This window comes from Myotis nattereri (genome assembly GCF_964212035.1).
Source record: "Myotis nattereri genome assembly, chromosome: 2".
NCBI classification, from domain to species: domain Eukaryota; kingdom Metazoa; phylum Chordata; class Mammalia; order Chiroptera; family Vespertilionidae; genus Myotis; species Myotis nattereri.
In genome coordinates, this window is record NC_138076.1 from 178353373 (window position 1) to 178368609 (window position 15237).

A 15237-nucleotide genomic window follows, 5' to 3' on the forward strand; every position below is an offset into this window, starting at 1 on the left:
TTAGGCTGCACCGGTGTGCAAAGGGTCTGATTCCTTCTGTGTTCTAAATACAGTATGACGCATCTTACCGGTATTCACTATGTACAGCTTTGGAATACCACCGATGCCCAACTTGAAATAAAAAAGACATTTACAAATATGAGTAGAAATGTTACAGATACCAGACATCTCCCTTGTAACTGGTAAAGCCACAATTTGGAATTAATGTAGTAAAAATATGACACTAAATATATCATGGGAAATAAAATCTCAGATGATGTAATTTTTTTCTTTAAGTAAACTGTGGGTGGCTTTTAAAATATGATTGAAAAGCACTTGTGAAGATAATTGGGGGAAAATTAGACCCTTCAAACAGTAATGGTGGCACATTTCAGAACCTTGCATTTTCTCTTGCTTTATGCATGTTTTCTACACCATTGTTCTTAAGTTATTTGCAACTACTAGGACAGCTTAATGATTAAATAATTAGTAATTTAATTATGAATATTTACATGGGGTCTGTATCTTATATATTGTATGGAAAACAAAAGTATCGTCTAGTTGCTTGACCAGTGGATCAAATACTCGTCATAGAGTAGCTGGATTTCTGAAAACTAAGAGTACAGCCATTCGTTATTAGTAACAGCTAAAATGTGATAGCACTTTCATGTATGATTCACATGTACTTAGTAATTTAATATTCACAACAAGCATATAAGAAAGTCATGGTCATTGTCTTTTTTTACAGTTGGGAAAAAAAACTGAGAATCAGAGGTTATGACCTTGCTCAAGGTCACACAGAGGATGAGAAATGGGTCCAGGATTTGAATCTATACCCCATCTATACTACACCCTATCTCTGTTGATAAAAATTAAGACATATTCTTCAAGTCTTTAAAGCAGATTTTTAACAGTATATAGTTTCTTAACAGATTCTCATCACTTTATGGATCTGGTCAGTTGCCTTCTTGCTAATGAAAATAGCAAGGAGTATTAAACTACACACACACACACACACACAGAGAGATACCTAGCTTTGTAATTAAACACTTCATAAAGGCAACACTCATAACATTTAGTTATATTTAAGGTGACTACTCTTAAAATCAAGACTCAGTGGTGAGCTTGCCTTTGATGCAAAACAGCAAACAAAATATTAAAAATATACCTCACAAATATAAATCAATAGGATACAGGTAATTTAGGCACAAAAAAAAGTATTCGAGGGACAAGTAATTCTCTTCAAAGATTGAAGAACTTTCATATGGAAGAGAAAGAAAAGAAAGGTTTTTTAATGATTAAAACTATCCCCTAGGAAAATAGAAATCCTTAAAGGAGTAATGAGCATCCTGCAAGATTTCAAGCATAGACCAAATAACCAGATCAGTGATCTTGTAGGGTTAAGCTGTTTAGGAAACTAAGATCATATATATATATGATCTTACAAACTCCATTTATAGTGAAAAAGGCCAAAAAGCACCAAGTTCTTGCAGGTCAAGGCCAAGGGGAAATGATTCACTATAATAGAAATCCCCCGGATTTCCTGCAGGCGTCTCATTCTCAAGTCTAAACATTAGCTCTGCAAGGAAATTACACATTTCCGTTTCCTCTACTTTAGACTCATCAGCGTTAAAAATTAATAGAAATAAATGGAACCCCTGTGAACCAGAAGTGGTTGTTCATTTTCTTAACCATTTAGATTGTCACATACAAAGAAAGTAGTTTTCACAGTTATGTATTGGTAAAGGTGGATTCTTTTTGATTCCCAACCTGAAGATATTTCTTATATATTTAGAGCTATAAAGCCGCTGTGGAACTAAATCCAGATCAAGCACAGGCCTGGATGAACATGGGTGGAATCCAGCACATCAAGGTAGGAGAAGAATACACTTCCGGGTGAACCAGCTTTTCCATGATGTTTTCTCTTTCTGTCTTTCTTCTCTCATAATAGATTGAGGAACTATTCCCAATTTACTCCTCGAATTATTTAAATACCCCAAACATAATTGTTTAAAAGTAAAATTAGCAAAGTTTATGCTCACTTTGTATCCTAGATAGTCAATATCAGGAAGCCATTTAAAGAATAAATCTATATAAATTAGATTCCATGATTTTGCTTATCACAAAAAAAGTCATATGCACTTGAGAGGTATCCTGATAGCAGGTAAAATCTGCACGTGTGAATTAACAGCCTTGTTGGACTTTAGTGTAGTTTATTTTCCTGCAGTTTCACTCGCTGTCTAGAGCAAGTGTTACTTTAAATATTACGTTACTATTTCTTATACCTAATGTATCTTTTATTCTCTAACCTACTAAAAAACCAGGTTGCTTGTTTGTGGTTGCTTTGTTTTGTGAATTGTTGAAAATGACCCTTTGGGAGATTATATCTATAACTAATAAGATCAGAGATTCATTCACTCGCCCATTCATTTGAGCGGCATGTATAAAGTATCCTTTGTGCCAAGTACTCTTCCAGTCACTAGGAATACAACAATGAACAAATAAAACAAAAAGTCCTGTCCTCTTAGAGTGAACATTCCAGAAGGGGGAATTAGTCAATAAGTAAATAAATACATATTTACACACATAAAATGTATCAGTTGGTAATAAGTGCTATGGAGAAAAAGGATAGAAAAAAGATGGGAATGTCAGGGGGTAAGGGCTCAAATTTTGAATTATAGTGGTTAGGGAAGGCCTCAGTTAAAAAAGCAATAGTTGAGCCGAAACCGGTTTGGCTCGGTGGATAGAGCGTCGGCCTGCGGACTGAAAGGTCCCAGGTTCGATTGCGGTCAAGGGCATGTACCTGGGTTGCGGGCATATCCCCAGTGGGAGATGTGCATGAGGCAGCTGATCGATGTTTCTCTCTCATCGATGTTTCTAACTCTCTATCTCTCTCCCTTCCTCTCTGTAAAAAATCAATAAAATATATTAAAAAAAAAAAAGCAATAGTTGAGCAGAGACCTGAAGAGTGGAAACCATGGTGCAAAAATAACAAATGATCATGTGCCGAGGTTCTGAGGGGCAAGTGTGCTTACTGTACTTGAGGAGGCAAGTGAGAGAAAATGGTAGACACCGGGGTCAGAGGATCTAATCATGCAGAATCTTGAAGGTGATTGTAGGGTCTTTAACTTTTATGCCAAATGAGGTAGGGTCCTCAGGGGACTTTGAGCAGAGAAATACCATGGGCTGACATGTTTTTAAGGATCACTCTAGTTTAGCTAACTTATTTTCAGACTTCTATCAGTTATCTGTGACTAATCTAAGAGAAGAACATTGGTGGTGAATCCAAGCATGAGCCACATAACCAGAGCTTTGATCTTAATAATGTTCTAGGTCAGTGATGGCGAACCTATGACACGCTTGTCAGAGGTGACACACAAACTCATTTTTTTGGTTGATTTTTCTTTGTTAAATGGCATTTAAGTATATAAAATAAATATCAAAAATATAAGTCTTGCCGAAACCGGTTTGGCTCAGTGGATAGAGCGTCGGCCTGCGGACTGGAAGGTCCCAGGTTCGATTCCAGTCAAGGGCATGTACCTGGGTTGCGGGCATATCCCCAGTAGGAGATGTGCAGGAGGCAGCTGATCGATGTTTCTCTCTCATCGATGTTTCTAACTCTCTATTTCTCTCCCTTCCTCTCTGTAAAAAATCAATAAAAATTTAAATATATATATATATATATATATATATATATATATATATAAGTCTTTGTTTTACTATGGTTGCAAATATCAAAAAATTTCTATATGTGACACAGCACCAGAGTTAAGTTAGGGTTTTTCAAAATGCTGACACGCCGAGCTCAAAAGGTTTGCCATCACTGTTCTAGGTTGTCTAGCAACATCTAGTTGGGAAACATAGAATGAGTTTACTTTTAAAATAGTAACATAATAATTTTAAATATTTAAATCATATATTAAGTAGTTGAATTTTCAAATAATATGCTCACTATATATTTAGATGCAGTGCACCTGCATTTAAAGCAATGGGCTTAATTATTAATTAGAAAAAAGTAAAACTATATACTGAAGAGCATTTAAAAAGTCTATAAATACAAAGAAGATAGTACATTTATTATACCTTCTTAAATTAAGAAGTGAACCCGTTATTTAAATTTCAAAGTACTGCTCCTTGAAAAGGTGTCTGGGAGTTAAAGAAGAAAATATTGAGTGTGTTTTTTAAATATAGTAAATGCGCTGATTAAAAAGTTAATATATCTTGCTGAAACCGGTTTAGCTCAGTGGATAGAGTGTCCGCCTGCGGACTGAAGGGTCCCAGGTTCGATTCCGGTCAAGGGCATGTATCTGGGTTGTGGGCACATCCCCGGTGGGGGATGTGCGGGAGGCGGCTGATCGATGTTTCTCTCTCATCGATATTTCTGACTCTCTCTCTCTCTCCCTTCCTCTTTGTAAAAAATCAATAAAATATATTTTTAAAAAAAGTTAATATATCCTGTTTTTCATTTTTTATAACATCATGTATTAGTTGGACAACATAAAGTTGCTATGTTTATATTTTTAAAATGGTCTAATATCAGTGAGTCATATCCTCCTATCTAGTAAAAGAGAAACATGGTAATTAGCGTACAACCGCTACCCTTCCCATTGGCTAATCAGGGTGATATGCAAATTAAGTGCCAGCCAAGATGGTGGCCGGCAGCCAGGCAGCTGATGCGAACAGGGAGGCTTGTTTGCTTCAGTGACGGAAGAAGCCAAGCTTCCCCACCTGCCTTGCCGGCCTCTCAGCTGCACTCTAAGCAACATTGTAACAAATATAGAAGCTAAACAAAACCCCGGGCTTCAGCCAGCAGGACCGCAACATTGTTTCAAATACAGAAGGTAAACAAAGGCCAGAAACCTGCTTTCAGCAGCGGAGGTCTCATAGCTGGAGCCGAGCCTCACAGCTAAAGCTGGCCCAGAATAAAAAAAAAAAAAAAATAAGGAAAAAAGGACAGGTTGGGAGCTTCAGTCACCCACCAGCTTGAAAATGGCCCTCAGTCCCTCACCCACGCTGGCCAGGCACCCCAGTGGGGACCCCAACCCTAAAGGGGGTGTGACCAGATGCAAACAGCCATCATTCCCTCACCCAGGCTGGCCAGGCACCCAAGCAGGACCCCCACCCTGAAGGGGGTGTGACCAGATGCAAACAGCCATCATCCCCTCACCCAGGCTGGCCAGGCACCCAAGCGGGACCCCCACCCTGATCCAGGACACCCTTCAGGGCAAACCAGCAGGCCCCCACCCATGTACCAGGCTTCTATCCTATATAGTAAAAGGGTAATATGCCTCCCAGCACCGGGATCAGCGTGACAGGGGGCAGCGACCAAACCCCCTGAGCGCCCTGCAGCTCTGTGTGTGACAGGGGGCAGGGCCACAACCTCCCTATCTGCCCTGCTCTGTTCGTGACAGAGGGAGCTCCTCAACCCCCTGATTAGCCCTGCTCTGTGCGTGACATGGGGGAGCTCCCCAACCCCCCGATTGCCCTGCGGCCCTGTGTGTGACAGGGTGCGGCGCCCCACCCCCACCCCCATCGTCCCTGCCCTGAGTGTGACAGGGGGGAACTCCCCAAACTCCTGATGGGCCCTGCTCTGTGCGTGACAGGGGGAAGCTCCCCAACCCCCTGATGGGCCCTGCTCTGTGTGTGGCAGGGTATGGAGCCCCAACCCCCCTGATGGGCCCTGCTCTGTGCGTGGCAGGGTATGGAGCCCCAACCCCCTGATCGGCCCTGCTCTGTGCGTGACAGGGGGTGGTGCCGCAACCTCCCTATCGACCCTGCCTTGAGTGTGACAGGGGGCGGTGCCCCAACCCCCCAATCGGCCCTACCCTGAGCGTGACTGAGGGTGGCATCGCAACCTCCCAATCCACCCTGCTCTGTGCATGACAGGGGGCGGCGCCCCAACTCCCCAATTGGCCCTGCTCTGAGGCCGACCAGGGGCTGCACCTAGGGATTGGGCCTGCCCTCTGCCACCCCGGAGCAGGCCTAAGCCAGCAGGTCATTATCTCCCAAGGGGTCTCAGACTGCGAGAGGGCACAGGCCGGACTGAGAGACCCCCTCTCCCCCCCCCCCGCCCCGAGTGCACAAATTTTTGTGCACCGGGCCTCTAGTCCTATATAATAAAAGACTAATATGCAAATCAACTGAACAGGGAAACAACCGGTTGCTATGAGTGCACTGACCACCAGGGGGCAGATGCTCAACAAAGCAGCTGCCCCCTGGTGGTCAGTGTGCTCCCACAGGGGGAGCACCACTCAGCCAGAAGCCAGGCTCATGGCTAGCTAGCCTAGTGGTGGTGGTGGCAATGCTAAGGACCCCTTGGGGGATGTCCGACTGCGAGAGGGCGCAGGCCCGGCTGAGGGAGAAAGCTGGTGATCAGACAAGGCGATGCCAGGGCACCAGGCTGAGACCTACCTTTAGAGAAACACCTTTGAAGACAATTTCAAAATCAACTGCAGTAGAAACATACTTTGAGGCCACTTGAAGACCCACAAGTTCAGTTGTTTGCATGTGTGTGCTAAGCTTAATAAGTGGCAGAAGACACTTGGAAGATAAATGTTTGAGTTGAAGAAAATAATTTAATGTAGTAAGTCCAGGTTCTCATTTGTTTGGAATTCTTTTTAGCCTCTTATCAGCATCAGTGTTAATAATCAGAAATATCTTCATTGTGTGCATGCCAGACCCAGGATTCCCAATGTACAATTTCCTGTGCAGTCATTTCCACCCTCCTTTTCACAGATATGACAAGTGAATGCCGTAAGAAACAGACAGTGTTTACACAGAGCCTGGAGAGTCATTGAATTATAAAATAATGATGGTATCAGAATGACTGCTCACTGAAGCTCTTGACACATATTAACTCATTTGGAAGATGGATAAGCATCCAATAAATATTAGTTGCTATTGTTTACATAGAGAATACTTTCATGCCAAGAGAATACTACTTTAAATTGTGATGGAAATTTAGAGAGAGACCGATTTTTCATCCACACTGAGCTATAACTGAATTAAATAGACCAAATACATATTTTTTGGAATGGAAAGATTTCTAACAGTCTTAGAACATATTTAGTAGCAGAAAGGGGGCTGGAAAAGGTTAATACTTGTGACTAATTCACCAGGCACCATCTGGAACCAGGTATGCATGGTTGCCAGTTAGATGGGGCCAACAGAGAACAGAGTCAGGTGTCTCCAGCAGGTCAGGAATGACATACCTGCTCTCCTCCTTTAAAAGTATCCAGCAGGTACATATTGTCACACACCTAGAATATTAGATAAATGTGATTCCATGTACTTACCAGTTCTTTTCATTTTATAAAAATCTTACATTTGCGTCAAAGGCTGTATTAGCAAAGGGCTGTATTGGTTGCTTTTTTGTTGTTTGTTAGTTTAATTTGAAGATTAAAATAACTCCTACCACTAAGGAGGCATTATAGATTTCTAAACTATTTACTTTTGTATTATTACTCTAGAAGTTTCAAAATCATTTCCCCACACATGCGCGTCTCTCTCTCAACACAGGAGCTGCCCCCTGGTGGTCAGTGTGCTCCCACTGTTGTTTTCTCTCTCTCTCTCTCTCTCTCTCTCTCTCTCTCTCTCTCTCTCTCTCTCTCTCTCCTCTCCCTCCCTCCCTCTTTCCTGCCATGGCTCCATTTGATTACAGAGGAATAGTGCTAACCCTATGAAATGCCAGCCTCATACCCTGCATTAGTAGAACTGAAAATCTGTTTTCTGCCATTTGACCTGTGGTGTAAGTTCTATCCTTCACAGTCTCCAGCTGGATTGGTACTTAAAACAAATGGATTCTCCAAAAGCACCAGCAGATAAGGATACAGTTACCCATGCAGACAGGTTGCCTTAGTGGGGACATTCATGTTCAACTGGGCGAAGGGCTGTTTCCTAGTCTCCCCATCCTCCTACAGAACGTTCTGGAGGATCAGATTATTCTCTTTCTTTTTCTCAACAGGGAAACTATGTGTCTGCAAGAGCTTATTACGAGCGAGCCTTACTGCTGGTTCCAGACAGCAAACTGCTGCAGGAGAATCTGGCCAAATTGGATCGCCTAGAAAAGCGATTACAAGAAGTTCGAGAAAAGGATCAACCATAGCAGCATTGGATGTCATCTGGAGGGATGGTTGCTGGTGCCTCTGGAGGAGGAAGAAGTGATGGAGGCCTTGCTGTCACATCAGCAGGACAAACAACGGAGCTTTCCTCTCACTCCCAGTCCAGGGGGCACATTTGGAGACACTCGCTGGTAACCGTGTGCTGTGGGACTTGCATCTTCATGAAAAAAAAAGATTAAAAAAGAGCAAGCAAGAGCAAGGAGGCCGGAGAGGGAAGGAATACAACAGCATTTTACAGATTTTCGTTGTTGTTGTTGCTTTAACTCCAAATTTCCCTCCATATATTTCTCTGCTTTTGCAACCCAGAGATCTGGTTCTCTCTCTTAGTTTAAGCTTTTATGTCCCAGTAATACAGAAATTAGAAATGCCATGAAGTCAGATCTTTGCTTCTTAATGGGATATTTCAAAGAGGATAATTCCTCTGAGATAAGCCATTTGGGAAATTCTACCAAGAGGTGGCTCATTTAATTCTCCAGAACCAAAAAGGAGTATCTAATAATTTTTTGTAGAACCTTCCAGAATATGTGGAGAAAGGGGCTGTTGTTAAGTGAACTTGTTCTAATATTCCCCTAAAGATATTGCTAGAGTCCTACGGAATAGTAAATTAAATTCCACTCTGATGAAAGTTTTTCCCATCGCCTTATATAAAAAAGGAAGCTTCTGGAATTATGTATGGATATTCTTACCCCTAGGGGAAAGTCAAGAATCTTGGTCCTCCTAATTCTTTATGGAAAATTTAAAATTTATTACAAGTAGAGTAGTAGTTCTGCTCTAAGATTTCAAAAGTACTTTTAAAATCATAAATGTTCCTGCCTCCACATATATTATTATTTTGGTGAAGAAAAAAATAGTATATTCTACATGAGAATTATTAAAGATGTTAACTGAGAGAAATGTTCTACTTTATTATTTTAACATTTAGACATCATGAGATTCATTATTTTTTGAAAAATATATTTAACCACCTAGGAATCTTTACAGTATATCACAGAAATCTTCATAGACTATGGACTAAATAGAAAGAGAGCTTTATTATTTTGTCTTCCTAGGCTCAATGAGAATTCTGTGCTTAGAATGTGAGTGATGTAAACCCAGAATTCTTGGTTCTGTATTTGTAATTTTGGAGAATTCATAGAGAATGCTCAAAAAAATCTAGGAAAAAATTCTAAATTTATAATTTAAAAAATATATATTTATACTTTAAAATAAGGAAGGCAAAGTTGAACTTATCAATTGACATTTGTTTTTTAGTGTTATTTATTTCATAACTTATAAAATATTTAATATATGTACACACACAGGTTTTTTTTCATTGTACATAGTTGTTTTAATAACAGCTTTTAAAACTGACCATACAAGCATTATAAATCTAAATTGCAAAGCAGTTAAGTTTTAACAGCGCCTCAAAAAAGTTGCATTGATTATTCACTTGCTAAAGTTAACGAAATTGGGGCTCAGCCTCTTCAGGGTTTGGGGTAGTAGGATATTTGGTTCATATTTTGAAATTGGAATACCTGATTTTAATTTGGTCATCGTCATAAAAAATTAAACAAAACCTCTGAGCAGTGCTATTCATGATGCTGAGCCAGGTTCCAATGAGATACAGTAATTTGAAGGCACACATATTTCCCATGTTTAGGCCAGGTATGGTAAAAAAAAAAAAAAGAAAAGAAAAAAGAAAAAAAAAAAGAAAAGAAAAAACCTCTTCTGCTCCTTTTCACCCCAGTATCAGAGAGCAGTGCCCCTGTAAGTTTTTTTTGGCGGGGGTCAGGAGGGAGAGGGAAGGTCTAGATAAAGGGGGAAAAAACTTCTTTAGAAAGTGATGGTACAAGGAATATTTTAAATGCAAAGGATTACAGAAATTGCATTAGCATATATTTGTGTACATCAATAATCCAATAATTTTTATATTACCATTCTGATCTTCTGTTTTTAATACTCTTTTAATGTTGTATATCAAAAAATTTTCCAAAATTTTATTTATTTTTATTCCTCTCCTAAAAATATATTTCTATAGTCTTAAGGCCAAGAAAGGTTCCATAGTACATTTGAAAAATATACTATTATTATACCTACCCCTATAATTAATAATATGAAGCTCTACCTAAAACTAATATCTAGGGCTTTGATCACAACTTTTTAGAATGATCTGTAACCAAAACTCACACCTAGAAAGTTAATGGGAAAGTCTGAGCCCCAAATTTTGAAAAGCAATTATGCCTTACTTGCTGAAGTGCTGCGAAAGCTATGAGAGTACATTTGTTGGATTAATTGAAATAGCAATTATAGCCTAAAGGTCTCGGGAGGCGGGGGGGGGTGGGGGGGGTTAGGGGTGGGGAGAGGAACGGGGGTGGGGGGAGAAGGGTCACATGGCCTTCAGGAGACTTTTTCTGTCTTCTTTTGGGTGCTTCCCCTCCCCCAACTCCATGTCTGTTTTGTTTTTGTTTTTTCTCTCTCTCTCCCTTCCCCCCCACCCCCTTTCTCATTCTGTGTGCACATTAAAATTTAGCACTGTTACGTCAGGTATTTTGTGCTGAGTAAATACCTTCACTGAGATGTGGCCAATGAAGTAATTTTCATAGTTGAAATGGTGCCTATAAGAAAATAAATCACATTATATTTTCAAGGATATTAAGTATATTTTTAACTATTTTTGTTTGGTCCTTGTAACATGAAGTAATATGTGGAATCCATGCTTATCAAAATAAAAGCTGAGTGCCGTGGCTAGTCGTGGAGGTGCATCCAGGTTGCCCTTCAGGAAGCGTGATTGGCATGCGAGTCGATAGCCCCTCTCTGCGATGGAATTGCGGAGCCTGCTTCATGGATGTGCAGTCTACACAGTCCCTCAGGGTCCTATGCCCAGGGGCACCTCATGCTTGGTTGAATTCCCTGATTGAAATTCTTAATAATTTTAAAAAGGATTCCTGCAATTTTATTTTGTCCTAAGGCCTTAAATATGTAGCAGGTGCTGAGTAGGAGACAGTGGCTAAGGAGTTGCTTTAGTCTGGCTGAACACTTGATCCAATGATCAGAGTTTCACTTGTGTCTGTTACTCTGAGCATCATTTGCTGTTTTTCGTAGCTACATTAGAGTTCCTTGTGTACACATCTCCCCCCTCCTACTGCCAATCTGTCTAACCTGTCCATCAGTCCTACCCAGGACCCATTCTCTTTGCCTTCAGAATCTCCATAGGTGGCAGGCCTTTGACATAGGAGCCATGAGAATGGCTTTACAAAATTATTCAGGATTTTTCAAACGATTCAGTTGTTTTCAGTTTGTTAATGGCATTCATAAGACATGGTTCAGTGATGTAACATAGTTGAACTAAACCAAAGATTTAAATACCTTGGAGGAAATTAAATTTTATTTTAGAAACTCCTGATTCTATTATATAGTTAGACCACAGGTTAACAACTTCAATGGGAGTTTATGAATTTTACAAAAGAGATGTTTGTAATATTTCACAAAAGAGATGTTTATAATCTTTTGCAGTTTTAACTTTTAAATCTAGACTAAAATGAGCCAAAGAATTCTTAAGAAGGATTGATTTGTGGCACAATTGGTTGGTTGAGGTTACCATTCCCAAGATTGACAAACCTGGTGGGTTGGTGGGCTGCTTTTACACTCGTGGCAATTGAGCTATAATTTGACCTATATTTACAGAGTTCTTAATTCTAAAATGGACAGGAATTGCCTTGCCATTTACATGTACCCAGACAAGATGCTGAGTATATAAAACTCATATTTTTTTATGACTCAAAGAAGGTGTCCATGATAGAGAGTTAATGCCTAGATCCTATAATTCTCTTTCTTTGGGTTAATTATACACACTTCAGCTTTTATTAATTATTTATTAATTGTACTCATTAGAATCCATTTTAAAAAACACACAACAATTTTGCTCTGATTTGTGATAGATTTGTACCTTAGATTAATAAATCTGTAGAGTATTAATAACAATAATCAAAGGAAATATAGTTACAGGTAGTTTGTTTTCTATTTTTACCCTGATTTCCATATCACATTTACTTGGATTAAACTGTATGTTGATATTTCCCAGTAATAGCAAAACTTATCTAAGTGCCATCTTTTAGCATTTAAAAAGAGAAAAAATATATAGGGAAGTATTATAACTTTTTTATTATTCTGGACGTTTTTATGTAAAAGAACAATATGTTAAACACTTCTTCTACAATAGCACTTTTCCATTATTTTTTAGTAACCATGTAACTTAAAGAGAAGAAGTAAAATAACTGCAATCAAAGGTATGGTTTAATATCAATCAAGAAAATGGCACAATAGAATTGATGGCATTCCTATCTATCCATTGTCTTGTATAAAATGTTCCATTATTATTACCAAGGGTCCTTGCAATTAAAACCTTAGGGTATGTAACTCATAAAATTAGCACCTATCACAATATACAATCATTATTAATTTGCAAGTTTAGATCACCATTTACCCCAAACTGGAAACAGATGTCTATATCCAGAAATCCAGAAGTTTCTTCCCATTCTCAGTGGTGCCCGTGGTGAACATGTGTACCACATTTGGAAGTCTCCAATGCGCATAATGTCCTCCTGAGGTCGTCTTGCTGGTCTGTAAGGGGATGCACCAAGTCAGGAGTCCAGAGGTCTGGGTTCCTGGTCCCTCCTCTGCCACCGAGGAGCCGCCTCACTCTGGGCAGGTTACCAGTGTCTCGGTCATTGTTTCTCACACATTAAAGAACTGGTTAGTTCTAAGAAACTATCAAGCTCTATGAGTCTCCTGACACAGATTGAAAGCCCTCTACATCTGAAGACGTAACTGATAAGTGTTGCCCTTTGTTTTAAAAATGCTTAAGATAATCACCACAACAGAACACATACACACACAACGCTGAAAGTGATTGGACTGCCCAAGTGCTTTCCCATGGCAGAGAAACCTACTCTTATTTTACATCCTGGACACATAAAAATTAGTGATTTTGTTATGTTTCTGGGGGGGAAAACGATGTTTAAAAATTTCCTCCTCAGAAATTAAAATATCTGTAGAAGCCATGGCTTGCTTTTATAATGTGGCTATCATTTGACTTGCTGTAACTCAAACCAATTCCTCCTTTTTTCAGGGGAAAATGACTTGCGCCATGTTCTTTGTTCATAATGCTTTTATTTCCTACTTTGATCAGTTGTATATAAATATACATTTTGTTATGTTTGCTGTGCCAGTTAGGAATATATCTCCCATGTAAGTCTGATTATGTATACTTTGCCTAGGTCTTTCCAAAATAAAATTTATGTAAATGTCTATTTTATATAAAATATGATGAAAATAACTGTCTTGTTTCAATCTCTAAAGTGCTTCATGTTTAGTACCCATTGAAATCCATGTCACCAGTCGGTGTCTGCTTTAAAAGTGAAAAAGACCACCTTCCGTCCTTCCCTCATTTATTCATTCAGTGCATTGCATTGCTTTGTTCTGTGTGCTTTGAGTCTGCTCTCTTTCCCATACGCCACAATGACTATGTCAGTACTTACTCTTTATACATCTCCTCCCTCATTTTGCTGAGTAAATACAAGGTAGAAAACAGGAACTCTCTCAGCATCCTGCACTCCATCTACAAACTTACCTGCACCCACTACTTCCTTCCCTCCTGTTGCTGCAATGGAACAAAAGGGCCCTATTTTGCCTCTTGTAGAACTTCATTCTATTCCTGAACCTCTTTTTCATCTATAATTTGTTGTGTTTGCTGGTTCTTGTCCATGCGCTTCCATTTTATTGATTTACTAGAGGCTCAGTGCACGAATTCGTGCATGGGTGGGGTCCTTCAGCCTGGCTGGTGATTGGGGTCATCTCACCCAGCCCTGATCGGGGTTGATTGGGCCCACCGGCCGGGGGTAAGAACCACGGGAGGTTGGCTGTGGGAGCACACTGACCACCAGGGGGCAGCTCTTTTGTTGAGCATCTTCCCCCTGGTGGTCAGTACGTGTCATAGTGACTGGTCATAAGGGTCGCTTAGGCTTTTATATAGAGAGATTTTTAATTTATTATTGACAATATTACAGATATCCCCTTTTCCCCCATTGACCCCTTCTAGCCCGCACCTGTCCACCCCAACCCCAACACTCCACCCCCACTCCAGGCCTTCACCACACTATTGAGTGTGTCTATGGGCTATGCATATATGCACATAAATTCTTTAATATCTTCTCACCCACCCACTAACCCCCCTTCTAACACATACACAGGTAACCACCATCAAAATCATTTGGGGGAAAAAGCCTTTATTTCTCTTCATCTATTGCTGCTACGACATATCTTTCTGTCATTCACAGACAAACTATTTGAATGAATTTTTTTCACCCATTCTTTCTACTTCATCGTTCAAATTCCCACTGCATCATAATAGTATCTGTCCCTGCAACTAATATTCAAGTGAAATTTCTGTTTTTTAAGGTCATCAATAATCCCCTTAGTGCTGAATCTTAGGCCTTGTGGGACTTTGGAGTGTTCTAGAGTTTAGATCAGTGGTTTAGCTGGGGTAGAAAATTTTATTTTTTACATAATATATTATTTGTCCATAGTTTGCTCATTGCTCATGGGTCAGTCACCTAATGCTCCTAATTTTAGAACACTCCTTAGAGTTGGGGCTTCCATCAAGAATCTTGGAAGTCTTCCAACAGCAAATCGTTATTATTCCACCCTAATGAAGATATGTTCAAATTAAAGGCAAATTTCCCATACATCACAAGTCCAAACAAGGGTAGGTAGTGTAGTCCACTCTTCCCTTCCATGATGTCGTTCTTTTTCTAATGTTTATTTTCTAAATAAGAGAATACTTCCATTTGGGCACTTGAACATCTCCATAATCTCAACTTACACTTAAACCATCATCTTATACATTTAAACCTAAGTCTAACAACTTGACTATTGAGTATTATGCAACTTATACTGAATGGATCTTTCCCTATTTCATGGAAAACCATTATTTTGTTAGGCCTGTAAGAGACCAATCCTTTATATAGAAGAACAAGGTCTCACTTGAGGCTGTGAGTTTAGAACTTTGGAAGAAAAGGTAGCTGTGCTGTAGCAGGAAATGAGATTGTATCCAACCCCATGGGCATTTCTGGTTGGAAACAAACTGCTGAAGATCCTGCAA

At 39.7% G+C, this 15237-nt stretch overlaps 1 protein-coding gene across 1 annotated transcript in view; it reads left to right on the forward strand.

Moving 5' to 3' along the window:
- Positions 1-9256, forward strand: part of TMTC1 (transmembrane O-mannosyltransferase targeting cadherins 1) — a 239531-nt gene extending 230275 nt beyond the window's left edge. The window contains exons 19-20 of the mRNA XM_081083700.1: positions 1775-1852; positions 7943-9256. Of these exons, the coding sequence (XP_080939826.1) occupies positions 1775-1852; positions 7943-8083 (219 nt within the window). The 3' untranslated portion in view covers positions 8084-9256. The remainder of the gene's footprint in view (positions 1-1774; positions 1853-7942) is intronic.
- The last annotated feature ends 5981 nt before the right edge of the window (positions 9257-15237 follow it).